We start from the raw sequence: 20,535 nt of genomic DNA, 5'->3' as shown, positions 1-20,535 counted from the left end.
AAAATGTGTGTGTGTAAAAGATTTAAAGCGGGTAGGTAAAGGCATCCGAACCATGTCACACACACACACACACACATTTTCAGAACCGCTTGTCCCATACGGGGTCGCGGGGAACCGGAGCCTACCCGGCAACTCAGGGCGTAAGGCCGGAGGGGGAGGAGACACACCCAGGACGGGACGCCAGTCCATCGCAAGCCACCCCAAGCGGGACTTGAACCCCAGACCCACCGGAGAGCAGGACCCGGTCTGACCCACTGCACCACTGCGCCACCGCGCCCCCCATCCAAACCATGTCAGTTAAATGTAAATACACTTGATGTAGTAAATACACATACAAAAGATTTAAACATCTAATTATGTATTTTGCTAAACCAGATACTGATGAGCTGAGGGCAGGAAGATTACTTACCAGATAGAGAGTGACATTCAGATCAGGTATTGTCACTGTGCACGGCACCACTATGTGTGTTGCAGGTTTGGTCACTAAGATTGTTTCAAAGCCAACATTGCTCCTTTCGACAAATGGATGCTGATAATCTGAAAAAGAAACCATAATGAATCTTCTATATTTTCTACAACTCTGAAAGCACAAAGGACACTGCAATGCTGTGCTGTCTTTCCACCAATTCTGTGGATTTAGTTTGAGCATGTTGGTGCCGAAAGATCTTCAGAAGTCCTCAAAGTACAATTTAAAAACTACCTTCTCAACCTCACTAAACTTTCTGAAAAGTTATAGGCCCTGAATTGAACTTGATTTACAGACATCTTGTAAGTGCTCTTGGAAAAAGCTGCCCTCAGAGAAAGGGTGGGTCTTTTTACAGGTAATTTAATAATCCATCACTGCAAAAACATGCATTTGTTCCTCGATAACTTCCATCTGGAGTAAGAACCTTTCCTAGCAGCACCACTTTTAACCAAATGTTGCAGAGAAGCTGCAATCTGGTTTTGCCCCCCGTCTGCATTTCATGATCATCAATATGTTTGGTTGTGCCTGTGAGACTGCCAGGGCATCCAAAATGATGAGATTTTGTCACTCTGAATCTTAGCTGATCATCCATCAAAAAATGGTGGGAGAAAATCTGGTCCTGCAGGCTCTTTTGCCAGTTGACTCGTAATGTTCTCGCAACACTGGTGCAATGTGCAAACATTATGAGGCAGCAGGTTTCCAAGGAAATGCACTATTGCTCATTGCCATTTTTCATACTGCTCAAAGCAATCACTTCAAGCTGCTGGAAAGAAAACAGACTATGCTGAGTTAAAGCTTGTGTTTCTGCCCTGCAGTGGTAACAACGCCGGGACCATCACTGCCGAAAAGCAGCCCTTCCAAGTTACAATAAATCATGAGAATTTAAGGCAGTTTTTTTGTGAAGCTAGGGATATGTATTCCTCCGCTGAGCCACCGGGTTGTAACAGAAGGGGGGGCAGACAGCTTTAAAGGGGTCACCTGGAGAGGTCCAGTCTGCTAAGTGGAGCCACATGCAACTGGTGGAGTCCTGCCGCAGACACATTCATTCTGTTTATGAGTGTGATTTCAGCTGGTGCTGATCAAACCCCTGCTGAGATCTATGGAAACTGTTTTGGCACCTTGTCGGGAGAAATTAGGAAACATTTCACAAGGCCACTACAGTCAGCTTGGTGTCTTTAAGTGATTATCATCTCCTGTCCTCCAGGACACACAAACACACAGAGACACTACCAAATCAACCAGCATGCATCAGCTGAGACATAACAGGTTAAAAACACAAGGTCTCCAATAGTTGGACAACAGCCACAATACCAGTGTGATTAGTACAGAGGAAGAGCAAAACTGTATTCCTCTACATCAACAGATTAATTCAGATTGCTTCATCACAATTATTATTATTATTATTGTCTGTCTTCCATCAACTTCATGTAAGTTATACAGTGTATAGAATAGAAAATTTTAGAATGATAACTAGGATAATAACTTCAATTGCACACATCACTCAGCCGATGAATCGTCTACTAAGAAATATTTGAAATTACACTATTACAGTTGCATATGGCTGAAAAAAATATATGGATATCAAAAATTCAGCTCTTCCATCATCTCTTCATTTACATTTATTTACATTTGTTTATTTAGCAGACGCTTTTCTCCAAAGTGACTTCCAACAAACTCTGTGTAGTGTTATCAGCACACACACCTTATTCACCAAGGTAATTTACACTGCTAGATACACAACTTAGAATAGGTCACTCATCCATACATCAGTGGAACACACTCTTTCCATTACTCACACACTATGGGGAAACCTGTCATTTAAAAAAGGAAAAGAAACTGAATTTCTATCTCTGATTCTGCTTGGATGGCATTCTGGAAGGAAACAAAACGTGTATTGTATGTGACATGTATTTCATACATCCGTCACTGTCGCTCATAAATGGACTGTAAACCACCACATTGAGTTTAATTGCAGCTTTGCTGACTGCAAATTAAAAAGCAGCAGGTTGCAGAACACAATTATAGCAGTAAGAATAGATTATATTCCAAAAAAAATCACTGAATTTCATTGAAAGTTATGCTTTGATTTTTTCCAATGGACCAAAATGTTTCTGTATAAATGTACCTAAAAGGACTTCATAGAGGAATATATTGCAAAGCGCACATGAGAAAATTTTTTATCTACATGGGACCACAGGTCAGAGTTGTGGAAGTGGCACATCAGTCAGAATGTCCAAGTTCCGTTGCACATTTGTGTACATGTGTATGTCTATAAACACACAGTGCCACTGCCTCTGATTAAATATGTGATATAAACAAATGAAATAGTGGGGTCATACTGCACTGTGTGTTTTGCTTCACATCTGTTACAGTATGGATAAACACACAAGCTATTAAATTAAACAGCTGAGGGGGAGGAACAAGGCCTCTGGCTCACAGCTAAATAAAACCTCAAACACAGATGTTTTTGGTCCAGACAGCCTGTTATTGGCCACAGGGAGACGCCCTGCTCACCCCCAGTGGTGCTCATCCCTAGAGCCCCACACTTGTGAAAATTCACAGAATTTACTTTTCAGCTGAACAAAAAACTTGGTATTAAATTTGCATCTGTCCGTATGGTTCTCCTGAACCCCATCATGTGTAAACCGTGTGTCTGCAGATACTCCATCACACTTAGGTCGGTTTCTTGTGGATCACTGGCAAAGACTCCAACACAACACTAGTTAATCCGAGCTGCTATTTTTCCATCTGAAGGTTGTAGCTTCAAATCCCACTGCTGAAGGACCCTTGAGCAAGATACTTATTCTAAATGAAATTTTTGTTTAACAGCAAAAAATAAACCACCTGTGTAAATGGGTAAATTGCTGTATGTAGCGTAACGCTGTAAGTCGCTTTGAAGAAAAGCATCAGTTAAGTGAATAAATGTAAACATGAATGTATGTGTTCTTGTTTTTTCCTTTTGGGTCAAAAATTATATAAAGACGAACTTAATGAAATTTTGAAAAATAATCTTTTTATCTATTTTTATGTTTTTAGTTCTGATAAAACAGACACTGCAGAGCTGTCAATGGCTCAGTGCACAGATTGATATGAAAAAATTGATCATTTTGATTAAAATTTAAAAACCTTAAAAATTCTGGAGTACTGTATATTTCGTGAAAAAGTCATTCATATTAATAAAGGGGAAAGGGATGGGTTGACTTCGATCATAGGACGTTTCTGAACAGCCTGACCTCAGGATCTGCCTCTAAATGTCAGAGGGATGATAGCTCTGATTTCCTATTTTTCCCATTTTCTTCAAAATGACAGCAATTCTAAATATTTGTCAGGAACGAGGACTGGACGCAGGTAAATTTGTGGACCCAATTGTGGGTTGGACTTTAATCTCGTAGGGCAGGTTCAAGGGGCAAAGCAAGGTCAGAGTCAAGAACAGATGTGGGTCAATCCAGTGACAAACATGGCAATACAGGCAATCCAAACTCGGTGGTCGAACAAAGAACAGGCAAGGGTCAAGACACGAGAGCAGGCTAGGAACAGATGCTGAGGAGAGACGCTGAAACTGCAGAGGCACAGAGCAATTGCAAGAATCCGCGTCCGGGTGTGGACGCGGAGCCTCTTTTATCCCTAGTCTTCTTGAGTGGGCGCAGGTGTCTCTGCTTTGCTCGTTCCCGGGGGTGTGACAATATTATATATGAGCTTGTGGCGCAATAAACAATTAGAGCAAATGAACTATACCAGTTAAAAATATGAAAAAAGTACTGCTGAATTCAGAATTGATTTTTGCACTAATCATTGTACAGTTCCTATGGCTATTATCACAACACATATTTTTTAAAATAAAAATTGGACATTGCAAATCAATTTACACGTTGATGGAGAATTTTAAAAGATTATGTATGAACAAGTGAAGCAGTAAGTAAAGTTAAACATAGAAGTCTTGTAGGGAATCACTCACCTCTGACAAAGACGTAAACAATGGCAGCTGTGGTGCCATTGACGATGACATTAGTGTCCCGGTAGAAGCATTTGTACAAGCCAGTGTCTTGGCCATTGGTGCCAGTCAGCATCAGCGTCTTGCAGTAGGGTTTCCCAGTCTCACCCTGACACTCCTGGATAGAGATGGCCCGCTGGCCTGGCACCTGTGTGGCCTGTGGCTCTTTCTGTCGCCCTTGTACTTGGTGCTTGGTTAGGCTCTGCTCAGGCCAGGTCCAGTCTAGAGTGCGCTGTCCCCTGGTCAAAGACAAGCCACATTCTGCATGAAAAACATTGGCTGGTGGGGGCAGTGAGTGCACAAACACTTCTTTTGATAGTTTGGGTTCTGAAAGCCTTGCTGAGACAAACAACAGCAGTTTTGAAAACAGTTTTTAAACATTTATTTTCATCTATTTTTTGCTAAATAACTTTCCAGCAGACATGTCACTAGGTTGTACCAAACATGTTTTGACTGTTTTATGGTACAACCTCTTTCAGAGGCTGTGGCTATGATTTCATGAAAGAGTTATGTGCAGTGATTTTTCCATCAGAGGGAATCTCTACATGTCACGTGGGAAATGTCAGAGGCAGACAATAAGCAAACACATTTTATTTTGTCGTTTTAAGAGTGTGATTTGTAATGTAATAAATATGAATAGTTTTACTGTAGGTTACCGGGGTCACATTGCATTGGCTTGCTTTCTATACATTGCAGTTTCACCAAATGAAATAATGATGACTTCATGTATGTTACAGCAAACAAAACATTTATGGAAAATTTATTTAATTAAATTTGCTTTTGTCATACCTGCATGTAATGGTCAGTGTGTCATTGGCATTGATCACAAGGTCATCTTTCAGGCCGTCAAGGGTGGGTGGAGTCATAGAATATCCAGTCACCAGACCTGAAGGGAAGACACGCCGTTGCATCACAAGGTATAACTGTCACAGTCTTCAGTCACAATAAATCTCTCCAGCTCCCTGCTGTTATGCTGCTGACATATAGGGTTTAAATGTCAACCCACAGGGAATTAGTGTTAAATATAAGCAAGATAAGGGGGGTGTGGTGGTGCAGTGGGTTGGACTGCAGTCCTGCTGTCCGGTGGGTCTGGGGTTTGAGTCCCGCTTGGGGTACCTTGCGACGGCCTGGCGTCCCGTCCTGGGTGTGTCCCCTCCCCCTCTGGCCTTGTGCCCTGTGTTACCGGGTAGGCTCTGGTTCCCCCTGACCCTGTATGGGACGAGCGGTTCTGAAAATGTGTGTGTGTGTATAAGCAAGATAAATAAGTCTATGCTTTTGTGAGGCAATGTGTCTTCTGTTAGTCTGCGTTCACATCCATGCATCCATTAACACTTAATACACACACACACATTTTCAGAACCGCTTGTCCCAGACAGGGTCAGGGGGAACCAGAGCCTACCCGGTAACACAGGGCGTAAGGCCGGAGGGGGAAGGGGACACACCCAGGACGGGACACCAGTACACCACAAGGCACCCCAAGCGGGATTCAAACCCCAGACCCAATAGAGAGCAGGACTGTGGTCCAACCCACTGCGCCACCACACCCCCAACCACTACACTACATTTACATTTACTTATTCAGCAGATGCTTTTCTCCAAAGCACCTTCTAATGAATTCTATGCAGTGTTTTCAGCCCACACACCTTATTCACCAAGGTGATTTACACTGCTAAATACACTACTTACACTGGGTCATTCATGCATTCATCAGTGAAACACACTCTCTCTGTCACACACAGAGACTACAGGGTAACCTGAACAACATGCCTTTGGACTGTAGGAGGAAACTAGAGCACCCCAAGAAAACCCACACAGACATGGGGAGAACATGCAAACTCCACACAGACTGAGAAGGGATTGAACCCATGTCCTCTCACCCCACCCAGGCACTGTGAGACAGCAGTGCTACTCACTGTGCCACCATGCTGCCTGTTACATACTGCTACACTATAAATCTTACCAAATAATACAATAAGGTCTTCTGTTTTGGCACAGCTGTGAAATGAAAAAAATGAGACTGAAATATAAATGGACATCATGACCCTGCTCAGGACAAGTGGTTATTGAAATCAGATGGATATATGTAGACTCTGTCTCAAGGACTTTAACCCAAATAACGTGAGAAAACTGTCTGTGACGGTAATAACAATCCTTTGTAGTTTTGTTTGCAGTTGTGGCAGCAGTGATGATGAAGTAAAAATGTTGCTATTATTTCAGGCCCTTTAAAGTCTTTCTAAATGGTTAATAATTTTAATTTCCTTTAGATTTTCAACAAGGTCCTGTTACAGTACTGAGAACCCATAGTGTTGTAGGGGTTAAAGAGAAAACAGTGACATTTCTAAGATATGAAAAACAAAAGATCAGCTCATCTGTCTTAATCTTTAAACTTCATTTGGCATTGAGGCATCACGGAGCAATCACACTAAACATTGTCTGTCGCTCGTAAGAAAAAATGTAATGTAACGAGAAACATGTGCCTGCAGACCATAATTTAAAGAAAAATATTTTTTTTGTTTATAGTAGAATAAAGTATGACAAGACTAGCACTCACAGTAGTAACTATGTTTGTATGTTTGTTTATTGCAAACACAAAGGTAAAAATCCAATGAGCACATTTTGGCCATAGGCCTTCCTGAGCATGTTCTCTGGAGGCTGCTACAAGTTATACTGAATGTAACTGCAATCATTCTAACTGACAAACCCTGACTTTGTAAGAAAAGGCCAATGCTTTTCTCATCTCTCGTTGGGAATTGTTTTTCCCCATACACAAACATTGCTTTGCTGTGTGCCTGCTGAAGGAATCCATGCAAGTGTCGTACAAAAATGCACAGCAGTCCTTCACAAGTGGCTGTCTAGGACTACTTGAAGAAGGTGATGCTTTTGGTGTTGGAGATCAAGGTGACATTTTTGCGATAGCTTTTTCCCAGTGGGGTCATCCATTCGAGTTAGAGCTGGGCATGAACTTGTTCTTGGCAGCTTTACAAGTGGACAGGAAGAGAAGTGGCCATAATTGTCATAATTTTCAAAATGGGCTATGGCCAGCAGAGCAACTGCAGTACTCCAGAAAGCCATACTTTGTGTTTGAGTCAATGCTTTACTACTACCGTGGACCATCTTGAGTCTTCATCATTATTCAGGGAATTAGCTGCTTTGCTTTGGGCATCCTCTGGTAGAGAAATGAAAATGAAAAACCACTTCATAAATATTTTATTTAACATTTTATTTGCAGCCACTTGGGAAAGGGGGACAACATAATATGGTCTAACTTCATTTAACTTCTCAGAAGTTCTTTGGTAATGGGTTACATTTGTCCCTCTCAGTCCACACTATCAGCTATTCTAAATATGTAAAGCTATTAATTAAAAGAAAAAATAAAAACAATGTATGGCCAGATATGGCAATCTGATACAGTTTTCTGGAAATGCTATAATATATACAGTATATTAAATATACTGGAACAGTTTTCACTCAACCATTTAAAAACTGATAAAAGACATACACACACACACACACACACACACACACACTTTCTGAACCGCTTGTCCCATACAGGGTCGCAGGGAGCCGGACCCTACCCGGCAACGCACGGCGTAAGGCCGGAGGGGGAGAGGACACACCCAGGACGGGACACCAGTCCATCACAAGGCACCCCCAGCAGGACTCAAACCCCAGACCCACTAGAGAGCAGGACCCAGTCCAACCCACTGCACCATTGCGCCACCACACCCACTTGCTAAAAGATATTTTGTTTTAATTATCTGCAACAATTTTTTTTAAATGAAATTATAGAATGCGGGCATAATTACTTTTACCCTTTTAAAGAGCAAATGTGTTTTATATGTTATATAAAACACCTGAACTTCAGTCTATAAATACAGTAGGTGTAGATAAGCAACGTGTTTAACTTCCTTGTGCTAAAAAGTTTAGATTTGTTCTGCATGATAATTCCGATAAATTTTGGAATGTCTGGACACCTTCTTTGATCTTCTTAGACTAAAAATATCCAGTCATATTTCTGAAATATTATAACCCTTTGCCTTTTGCAGTTTCTCTGTGTTTGTGTCAGTGGTGTTTTACTGGTAGTCAACTGAAAACACAGAGTGCTGTCAAACAGTCAAAATGGCTCTAGCAGAGCTACCAAAGATCATAATCATTAGGTAGTAGTGAAGCATGGTTTTCTTTTTTTGCTGCCTGAGGCATAACAAGAACAAACCCAAGCAAGGGTGGCATTGTATTCTGCAGCATTGCATTCGTTTTCACAGAAGAAAGACAATACCATGACCATGGCAGAGAACCCATAAGTGGGTCTTGCCAGAGCAAGAGCCAATCAAAAATGGCCAAGGATGATGTGAAATCAACTGAGCGTGCTGTACTGCACACTCATCAAGGCCAGGGATCCTGAGGCCTCATACCAAATCAGGATGCTTGGGATGCATCCAGCTACCCCGGATTGCAAAACAAAATGCACAAATTGTACAGGCTTCTGTAAGTATGTGCTTTTGAGCCACAGAGCACTACTTAGACTGCAGGCCCTTGTACTGCACTCCAGGACTGCACCGCCACCAACTTGCACAGTTTCCTTTTGTTCAGAGTGAAACAGAATTGTGCATTGAGCTGGGTGCCAAAACTACAGTAGCAGAAGCATGATGACTGACGACTTGGAATAGTCAAATCAAAATGAGCTTCTGCTCCTCAATACATAAACTGGACACCCTTTCAGTCAAACTCATTGTGGCATCTTTTGGGCAAATGCATTTTGCTGAATGTAGAAGCTGTTAACTTCATTATAGATGGACCAAGAGTGAATCTAGTCAATTCAATCCCATTTATTTTTATAGAGCACTCTTCTCACACAGTGACACAGAGCACTGAACAAAGGGATGAGACAAAGAGTCTAGAGTAATACATTATCCATGCAGTTATCAAAGCTATGTATCAAAAGTATGGCTACTGGCCACGGAGGAAAGTAAGACAAAACTTCCAGCTGAAAATCAAGGGACAAAAAAACTTCTGGGGGTTCTGTGTCACAGCGTCTGGATGACGTGAGAGGATGTGGGTTCAATCTCTGCTTAGTCTCTGTGGAGTTTGGATGTTCTCCCTATGTCTGTGTGGGTTTCTTCCGGGTGCTCTGGCTTCCTCCCACAGTCCAAAGACATACTGTTCAGGTTCACCCATAGTGTGTGAGTGACAGACAGTGTGTTCCACTGATGTATGGATGAGTGACCCATTGTTAGTAGTGTATCCAGCAGTGTAAGTCACCTTAGTGAATAAAGTGTGTGGGCTGATGACACAACATTGAGTTCATTGGAAGTCGCTTTGGAGAAAAGTGTCCACTTAGCAAAAAACTCTTAAATGGGGCATATTTTAAATATTTTACATTTTGAGCAAAAAACAGTTTCAAAACATAGTTAATTCATAGTTTTTAATTTTCAAAACAAAAAAAAATGAATAAAGGCATCATAATTCGCATTTTGTTTTATATTTTGAATCAAAAAACAAATGAATGCAACGTATACGGACCGCCCATGACAATGGATTTAACAAAATTTAACAACTCTGTTACATATGGGCTCAGTGTAGTAGTAATAATAGCAGTAGTTTTATGTTAAATGTCCTCTGGGACCCTATGCTTGTAACACTGAGCTAAATGCTTCAAGTGTAAAACTACAAATTATACAAATTGCTAGGGGTGAGAGCGCAGGAATGAATAAATAATGCAAAGGCCCAGAGGGGTAAGCCAGGACTGCAGTGGTGAAGTAGGGTTTGACTCTGCTTGTGAGGAGTACACTGAGATGAGAGTTTAATTCTTCCTCACACCAGTGAGCAAGCAACAACTGCTTTCATCTGTGTGTACTTGAAAGCACTTTAGTGAACTATGCCACCCGGCACTGAGGTTTGTGTGAATCTAATTTAAACTCAAGCTGTTAAACATGGAAAAATAACAGATAAACCCACAGGAATAACTTCTCAAGCTATTTTCAGTGTGATGACCAGCACGCAGGTCAGTTCCATTGGGGATGAACTATTACAACAGTGGAAAAAAATTAAAGACTCCGGGAGGGTTTCAAATGGTTAAATTTTCAAATGGTTTAAAAATATAATTGAACTGAATTAAATTATGAATACGCGTGGCACAAATAACAGCATCTTTGGATAGCTGCGTGTGTTTTTCTGTGGCAAAAAGCAAGATAATAATGTTGGAGCCAAGCCTCTTAACTATATGAAGTCAAGAATGCTCTGAATTTTCAAATGTAGTTGTCCAACTGTTGCCTAACTACCTCATGTAAAATGCCGTGTCTCATATCCACATTACCCATGATGATCATCAAGCCCATATTTTGCCTTCTTCAGGAAGGACACCTCAAGCTTCTGAGCCATACAGCAACGCCACAATGCAATGTATTTACACAACCAGCCTCATTAGGCCTCTGATCTGCTCAGCCACTGCACGACATTACGCCATAAACCACTTCTCTTCGGAGCCTTTTCATGCCACAGTGCTGTCCTTTCATTTAATGACTTCACAAGAATACTCAAAAAGGAGTTCATTGGAGGAAGCATTTATTAACTTACACGTACACATCACTGTTACTACTTATTCATTTAGTAGACACTTCTCAAGCAACTTACAAATAGTACTTAAGCAAAATTTTTATCCCCATGACTTCCACCACAGGGGGCATGGTGGCGCAGTGGGTTGGACCAGGTCCTGCTCTCCGATGGGTCTGGGGTTCGAGTCCCGCTTGGGGTGCCTTGCAACAGACTCGCGTCCCATCCTGGGTGTGTCCCCTCCCCCTCTGGCCTTACGCACTGTGTTACCGGGTAGGCTCCGGTTCCCCGCGACCCCGTATGGGACAAGCGGTTCAGAAAATGTGTGTGTGTGTGTGTGTGTGTGTGTGTGTGAGAGAGACTTCCACCACACTAAGCACCTCATAATCATTCACCCATCCACACACGAGGGGAACGCAACACTCACTTTTGGATTCTAACCCACATCCAAAAGAACAGCACAGCTACAATGGTCGGGAATTTTAAAAAGTCTCAATTTTTGTAGCTTATTTAAAACTTATTTAAATATTGACATTTATGTTAATACCTTGTCTAACTGATCCTTGCAGAAGGTACCTTTCAGAATTTCTTACAGGAGATGGGGTGGTAGTTTTTTCAATGGGTTAGATGAAAAGTAAATGTTCCCAGCTTGTGCAAACTTTCAAGACAATCTCCCTTTGAGATATGACGTGTGAAAAATTAATACTCAACCTAAATAATACTTTAAATTTGCATATCCCTTCCTTCAAAACTACCACCCCTCTGCTAGTTAGAAATTCTGACTGATACCATTGATAATAGGTATTCAAGGGAAAACCTGGTTGGACTAAGGGGTACTGTCCTGAAATGGTATGACTCATATTTAGATAACCGTGAACAATTTCATTTGAAATCTGATGACTGCACCCCCTCCATCTCAACTACAGTTCGATATGGTGTGCCACAGGGCTCTATGTTAGGTTCATTATTGTTCTCACTGTATGTTACCATTGGGTGATATTATTTGCAAACACAATGTAAATTTCCACTCATATGCCGATGACACACAGCTATATGTTTCGTTTAAGCCTGATGACCCATCACATGTGGTGCCTTTAGCTAATTGTTTTACCAGTTTAAAATTATGGATGAGTGAAAATTTTTTATCTCTAAATGCCAGTAAAACAGAGGTACTTGTGGTGGGTGGTGATGCCGAAACTCTCGACATAATCACGCCAATCTTTACAACAAATGGTATAAGTTTCAAGCATACAGATTGTGTCAAGGATTTGGGTGTCTTTTCAGAATCAGAATCAGAATCAGAACGAGTTTTATTGCCAAGTATGTTCACACATACAAGGAATTTGTCTTGGTGACAGAAACTTCCACAGCACAGACAGAATTTTGGATAGAAGGCTGTCATTTGTGTCTCATGTAAATGCTTTGACTAAGTTGTGCTTCTTTCAGTTGAGAAACATAGGTAAATTAAGCCAATTCCCAAGTAGGCAGGCTGCTGAAAAACTGGTTCATGCTTTTCTTTCAAGCAGGCTGGACTATTGTAATGCTTTATTATCAGGTTGTCCATACCAGACTGTATCCAGGCTACAGTTGGAACAAAATTCTGCTGCGAGAATTGTAACTAGAACTAGGAAGTACAACCATATAACACCAGTACTGAAATCGCTGCATTGGCTCCCAGTTACATTTAGAGTTGATTATACAGTAAAATCCTACTTCTGACTTATGAAGCAGTACATGGCATTGCTCCGGCTTACCTTTGTGAGATTATTGATCCTTGTATCCCAGGACACTATTTTCGTTCATTGGATGCGTGTTACCTTAAAGTACCTGTGATCAATAAGACCTCAGTAGGAGGTCGTGCCTTTAGCTATAGAGCACCTAAACTGTGGGACAGTCTACCAGTTACTGCCAGAAATGCCCTGTCTGTCCCAATCTTCAAATCCAGACTAAAGACTTACATGTTCACTCAGGCATATCACCACAAAATTTTATTTGGCTGTGTTTATGTTTTACACACCTCTGTATGAAAACGTATTAAACTTATATCTTTAAGTTATAAATTACTAAGTATGTATTTGTTTCTTTGCCTTATGCCTTTGTTCAAGGGCTCTGTGTAACTGTGTGAGAAGAGCACTCGATAAAAATGAACTGAATTGATTTAAGTACTACCTTTCACCATGGTTATCAACCTATAATGATTAATGAAATGTTATGAGAAAATATGATGATGTAGGTGAAATAATGGGTCTGAGAGTAGCTGAAAGTGACTGTTGTGAAACACAAATAATTTTGATTTTAACTGATTCTATTTAAGTTTCCAGAGAGAAGTAAATATTGTCACAGTGATTTTGGTGTCTCTTGAAACTTCTTCTCCTTCGTTTAAAAGAATTTTCAAACGAGTCAGTCTCAATCATCTTTTTTGATCTTGGCCGTCTGAAGTCACAGCACACAATTCACAGGTAAATAGCAATTTAAATTTTCTCAGAGTTAAAGCAAAACTATTCATTCCCTCTGAAAGATCTTGGTTCTGTTAAATAGTACTTTGTTCTTGTGTAGCCAACAAATATTAAATTGCTGTTATCTAACTGGGAAAATTTTTATCTGAAATCATGTCATTAATCTATCTGTATTATCATCATACAAAATGTTAAAAACAGAATTCATGAAAAAGATATAGTACTGTTGTACCATCTGATATTGTACCTAAGTACTTAATACAGGCAGTCCCTGGGTTATGAATGTACAGCCCATAGTTACAAACCACTTCAAAAATAAATTTCTAGGAAGGTGATCAAGAATCATTGATATTCCGAATTTTATGCAGCTACTCGTGTGATCAACATTGGTTCACATGGTGGAAAGAAACTAACTAGCTGTACTTAAGAATCACAAGTCTGAATCTAAGCGTTGCTTCCTGCTAATGTAATGTACACGTTGTATTTTCTATGAGACGTACATCGCTTTGGAAAAAAGCATCTACTACATGAATAAATGTAAACATAAAACCTATTATATTAAAAATTCAAGTTACATACAACAGTTTGTAATAACAAACGGGCGCTACTTTGTGATGCGCATCAAAACATTATGCGTCTACAGCGATTTGTTGGCTCGTGGGTGTGTGAGTCCGAAGTAGGACAAAGACTTTGTTCTTTTCAGTCAGACTGTAATGCCCACAACCTCACCCCAAACATCCGCACCTGCCCAAAATCAGAGCAGCAGGGTATAAAGAAGCCACAGTTGGACACCCTGGTTGCGGAATCTCATTTGAGAAACCCGTCCCTCCAGCGCTCTCGAGTGAACCCACGACAATCTACCCATCCTTCCATGTTCCTCATTCTCCTCAATGCCTCGTTCCCACTCCTGACCTCCACGGCTCCCAACACTTGAATCACCTATTTGACTATGATATGCGGATTCTCCAAGACCTATGTTTGTGCATCGACTGACCCACACTTGTCCCCAACAACGAATCTCGTCTACTCCCTTGTGTACTGACAATAAAGATCCCGCAATTGGGTTCACACACATACCCATACATACATACAGACACACACCTCAGTCTCCTGACCACTCAGTATAACATGGACTATGTTGCTGTTAACAGTGCCTTGTGTGTGTTACTGTATTTGGCTGAATTTTTTTTGTTTTTACCATTGTAACCATGACACTAAAGTGTAAATGTGATGGTGATGCATTAAAGAAAAGGAAAATGATCACGACTGAAACTAAAATGGAAACAATAAAGTGTTCGGAAAAAGGTGAAACATCAACAAACAGAAAAGTGAACAAAGTTTCTTTAATGTTTTTTATATCTACACACACACTCTCTTTTTCTCTCTCTCTATTATAAATACTGTAGTTACATTTCTTATTGTTATTATTATATTGTTAGATACCCACCATACATAACTGTTCCGACTTGTGTAAAAATCCGACTTAAAGACAGACTGAGGAATGGAACTCATTCGTACTCCGGGAACTGCCTGTAATGGTTTACTGGCTTATTGACCACTGCATCTTTAATGTTTGGTTTGCTCTTGTGGTTTACAGAGTCATGCCTTGCTTACCATCAGATGTATTCAAACATTTTAAATTTATCTGATAATGTAAAAGTAATTAACTGTTTTAAAAAAATTCTGAAAATTCCTAAAATTTCCAAAAATTCACAAAAATTTCCCTGGAAAATTTGTGGGACAGACTGGCAGAAAACTCTCAACATGGCTGAACAAATGACAGCTGGCAGTAAAAGGACATGGCCCACTGCCACTCATTTTGGTTAATGAAAATAGGACTGGATACACCTACGACTGGGACAGTGTGAGGATTATGTACTCATCCAACTATAGACAAGGCAGGGAGTCTCTGGAAGCCTTGTTTTCTGGGCCAGATTTGCTCAACTGGTATGTGCACTTGGATCCTGTTTACAAGCCAGTGAGAGGTAAGGAGTGAGCACAGCAGCAGCTGGGAACCTGAAAAAGTCAACAGCAAACAGTCAAGGTCAGTGCCAAACCAGCCAACCAATTATGAACACCCATCTGTTGGGGTTAGCTGGCAGCGTGTATAAATGCTCTTTTTCACTTTCGATGTGCTACCTTGACAGGTGGTAAAAGAGAACCTCAGTGTTCATCAAACAATAAAACTCAGTCTAAAACGAAGACTTGCAATTAACTGTCTCATTCTGCTCTGCCACACCTGTTTTTTCAAGTTGCGTGAGCATTCCCAGACCACAGAGCACACATTTTCTTAGATTTCCTGAAACAGCAGTTGTTCCTCTTGAACAGACATAGAGGCATTTTAAAATTCAGTAAAATTCTATTCAATACAGCACAAAAACCATCAAATCCAACAAGTAACATGTCGTACCCTAACAACCAGTCACTGACTCTGTATTGTACAGAAAAAAAAGTGGATGGAGTTTATTGTATTACCTGACACATATTCTTGTCAGTGTTTGCAGACTAATATTATTCACCACACATTGTGTTTTATTTATTTTTACACAGCTCAGCAACCAGTTGAAATCCATCAACAAAAGTATCCTGCTAGGAAAGGTATTTATTTATTATTAGGATTTAGCTTTTTTAACTAGAATGTATCAGTTTTCAAGTTATCTCTGATATAGCACTCATCTGGAGTTCTTTTCTAAATCTTCTGGAAAGCATAACAAGACCGCAAAAAAGACAATCCTGCACAAACCTGCAGGGCAGAAATGTGCAGTAAAACCAAGCAAGGGGAAACACTGAGACTGCCCAGCAAAGGGACACCCTTCTTTAATTTCTTATGCACTCTCAAGCTAGTATCCCCTGGAGATCTCCAGGATCCTGGGTTAGACCCATAAAGGTCAAGGTGTGATACAGTTGGAAAAAAAAAAGAGTATTACACACCATTGTCTCCCATATGAGCATATTTTTATGTCTCTGATATGTGGAGTTGTTGAAAACTCAGAAGGGAGATGATATACATTTTCAAATTCTTATGACCAGCATGTTTCAATAACACTGGAATTTACCAGTGAAAAAGAACATTGTCAGACTAATACATTTTGTCTCACAAGCCCCTTAATTTCTCAAAACAAATAGTTTCACACTCCCAGAAACTACTGCACTATAACACCCTATTAGTCAGTGACTAGTGCTTTTTCATTACAATCCTAATGGTTATTACAAATTATATTATTACAAGTTATAGCCTACAATGTATATCATTTATATATTACACAAATGTGTGTGTACTTATTTAATATTTAAATGAATATGAAATGAATGAAGAATGAAATCAACAAAACTGAATTTAAATGAATAAATGTAAATGTAAATATTTACATATGATGAGAAATAAGGAATTGGTTGATTATTTCTTATTATACTGAATTAGGAAACAAATGTAATGAAAAACATATAAAATGTAATTATTTCTTTATTTATATTAATGCTACTTACTCTGAAATAAAGTACTCTGATGTTTTGAGAATTACTGTTGAAACAAAAAAGTTTTCATCCCTTTGTACCAGAAACCTAAATTGCACAAGGTACATTTAATTTCCTTCATAAAGCACTGAAAGTCTGTGGTATAACCTTAAAATTGCCACCACTTCATTGTGTCACTGGAAGTATTTCGTATAGAAGAATGGGCAGAAGCTCAGATTTCTAAACGCAAAGTTTACATAGACCTGTCCACAAAGACCTGGAGCTGTAATTAGTACCAAAGGAAATTTTCCAAAGCACAGACTTGGGTGGGGAGAGTGAATTACATTAGTAAATGATTAATGGAAATCACACACACACAGTTTCAGAACCGCTTGTCCCATATGGGGTCGCGGGGAACCAGAGCCTACCCGGTGACACAGGGCGTAAGGCCGGAGGGGGAGGGGACATACCCAGGACGGGACGCCAGTCCATCGCAAGGCACCCCAAGCGGGACTCGAACCCCAGACCCACCGGAAAGCAGGACTGTGGTCCAACCCACTGCGCCACTGCGCCACTGCACCCCCCTAATGGAAATCATTTTTTGGAAATAAAATGTTGATGAATAAAACATAAATGTGTTAAATATACATCAATGTATTGAACTGAAACTTTAGGCCATTTTTAGTGAACTTGGTGGCAGAATGGCTGTGATATCCTTACCTTTTGGACAGACTCTCAGGAATGAACTAGGTTTGGATACTGAAGGAGAGGTACATTACTTACAAGAAAAACCATTCCCAGATTGAAAAAATAATCACTGAAACTGTATACAACCATTATTAACATTATAATAAGCTACATAAAGAAAGGACATTTATTAAAGTCATCTTATCAATCTTATCAAGCTGAGTGTGACTGAAGTGGTTCTGTTACAGATATTCTGTGAGTGGTGTGATGACTTTAGTACTATGATTGGCACTTTGGTACTACATTGTTACAGTAGGGTATTATTACTGGAGTAATTCAGGGTGTTTTCTCCAAGGGTACAACAGGAGGTGCTGGGAATCAAAACAGGAACCTTTGTTTTTTTTTTTTTTAAACTTCCATTGAGTCCATAATGAAACCAAAACAAACACAAATGGAGCACCAAAAAACAATGGAAAGTAAAAATGTGGGCAGAGAGCACAATGCAGCATTCTGTGTAAACACAACTGACATGGTGTGTGTTCCCAGCATTTTCAGCTGTGTGTGTTTTATCTGCTGGAACTAGTTACCCATCCAAGAGTGGTGGCTCAGTTGGTCCATATGGTCTAAGATGTTTCACCCAGGATTTGGAATAGAATAACCTTAGTCTAAATAACCAAGGACAGATGTCATACTGGGATGAATGATGCAAATTCTTTAAGTCCAAAAATTAATTAATGAACAAATGTCTGTCTTGAATTTTTTAGGACATTTCATGCATTGAAAACCATGCTGGCAATTAATTTATTTTTTCAGCACTTTGTGTTTGCCCATGCATAATCAGTCACAATTCAAAAAAAAACTTACTCTGAAATAACCTCATTACACAGTTGCACGGTCCATATCCTGCCTCCTACATATGGCTTGTTCCTAACTTTCCAGTTTCAAACAGAATTTGTAATTCTACCAATCAAAGCTGTCTTTGCGCAGAATTTCCCGCGAACCCTCACGTCTAAGTCTCATAGAGGACACACACTTCTCTCACACACCAGCCTTCTTTGGAACACTTGCTAACTATAATCTACAGTTTAAGCCGTTAAAAGTCATGTGATGATTGCGGAAAAAGAGCCAAGCTTACTATGCACAACACAACTGCACAATATTCCACCGCTCCCAATATACTGTATTTCAGTGATCACATCATTACAAGTAAATGTGTTCTCTAAACTGGTGTATTTCAACAACAAAAAGCTAAATTTGTATATCATTTTAAGTCATTCTGAGATTTGCTCAAATAAAACTCTTTTTCAGGATATTACAAGAAAATTTCAGTTACATTTCTCCATTTAGCAAAGTTTCTCCAAAGTGACTTCCAATGAACTCTGTGTAGTGTTATCAGCCCTCACACCTTATTCACCAAGGTGACTTACACTGCTAGATACACTACTTACAATATGTCACTCATCCATTCATCAGTGGAACACACAATCTCTGACACTCACACACTATGGGTGAACCTGAACAGGATGCCTTTGGAGTGTGGAAGGAAACCAGAGCACCTGGAGGAAACCAACACAGACATGGGGAGAACAAGCAAACTCCACACAGACTGAGCAGGGATTGAACCCATCTCCTCTCACACCACATAGGCACTATGAGACAGCAGCACTACTTGCTGTGCCACCATGCCACCCAGACAGTAAGCTGCTGAAAGGTCGATGGTACTGTAATTGTGTTCTTGTGTACATCTCATACCTTAAAAAACTAAAGCAGGAGGAAATGTAGATAAGCTTTGACTTGCTTTGAAATGGTTCACACCTCCTAAGTCCTTCAGTCCCAAGTCTCCAGCACACCTTTAGCTCCCCAAATATAATGAGGAGGCAGTAGCAGGTGATGTTCATCTTCAGTACGTTACTAAGATGAGCAAAGACTTGCTATTTTCCCCACAAACTACATTACAGTGCTTCTTACATTTATTCATTTTGCAGACTCTTTTCACCATGGTAACTTACAATAGAGAGTAGTGGAATTTAGCTGACACATTTTCACCTAACATGGCTTACAGTGCCACCACAGCAACACACACACACACACACACACACACACACACACACACACACACACACACACACACACACACAAAACGGCCAATTTAGAGTTACCAGTTCTTTCGACTGGGGGAGGGAATCAGAACACCCAAAGAAAATCTATGTCAACAGGTGAAAAATAGGCAAACTGCACACAGATTCAGAGGAGCTCAAACCCATGTCCTCTCACACTTTCCAGACACTTTGAGACAGCAGGAATTTTTGCTGCACCACCTGGAGACACACAATGTCAATAACCACTTGTCACAAGCGGGGTCGGGGCAAGTCAGAGCCTAACCAAGCAATGCAGGGCACAAGAGTGAAGGGACACACCCTGGATGGGACGCCAGTCTGCCACAAGGCATCTCAAGCGGGACTCAAACCCCAGATCCACGACAAAGCAGGCCCTGGCCAAACCCACTGTGCCACCACATAGAAACACTATAACTTAATGATGTGTTAATTTACATGATGTCAGATCATTTTTTTCCCATTTAGATGATGCTTTTTTGCTATATATGTTACATATCATGCCTTAGAAAATAAGCTCAAATTTTTGCTCAGATGTACGTCGCTTTGGAGAAAAGCGTCTGCTAAATGAATAGATATAAATGTAAAATGTGTTGTTTTTCACATTAATATCTAAAATAAAATATATTACACACACACACACACACACACACACACACACACTTTCTGAACCGCTTGTCCCATATGGGGTTGCAGGGAGCCAGAGCCTACCTGGCAACACAGGGCATAAGGCCAGAGAGAGAGGGGACACACCCAGGACAGGATGTCAGTCCGTCACAAGGCACCCCAAGCGGGACTCGAACCCCAGACCCACTAGAG

The 20,535-nt window shown here is 40.4% G+C and overlaps 1 protein-coding gene across 2 annotated transcripts in view; it reads right to left on the bottom strand.

Moving 5' to 3' along the window:
• The window catches only part of flt4 (fms related receptor tyrosine kinase 4), a 74,798-nt gene that overhangs the window by 40,975 nt on the left and 13,288 nt on the right, over positions 1 to 20,535 (bottom strand). For both annotated transcript variants that reach the window (XM_018745682.2, XM_018745605.2), the window contains exons 2-4: positions 5,247 to 5,343; positions 4,422 to 4,696; positions 410 to 537 (exon numbers count right to left, since the gene is read on the bottom strand). In XM_018745682.2, coding sequence (XP_018601198.2) covers positions 410 to 537; positions 4,422 to 4,696; positions 5,247 to 5,343 — 500 coding nt within the window. The remainder of the gene's footprint in view (positions 1 to 409; positions 538 to 4,421; positions 4,697 to 5,246; positions 5,344 to 20,535) is intronic.

Source organism: Scleropages formosus, chromosome 13 (genome assembly GCF_900964775.1).
Source record: "Scleropages formosus chromosome 13, fSclFor1.1, whole genome shotgun sequence".
Taxonomy (NCBI): Eukaryota; Metazoa; Chordata; class Actinopteri; order Osteoglossiformes; family Osteoglossidae; genus Scleropages; species Scleropages formosus.
This window is presented reverse-complemented; position numbering and strand designations above follow the sequence as displayed.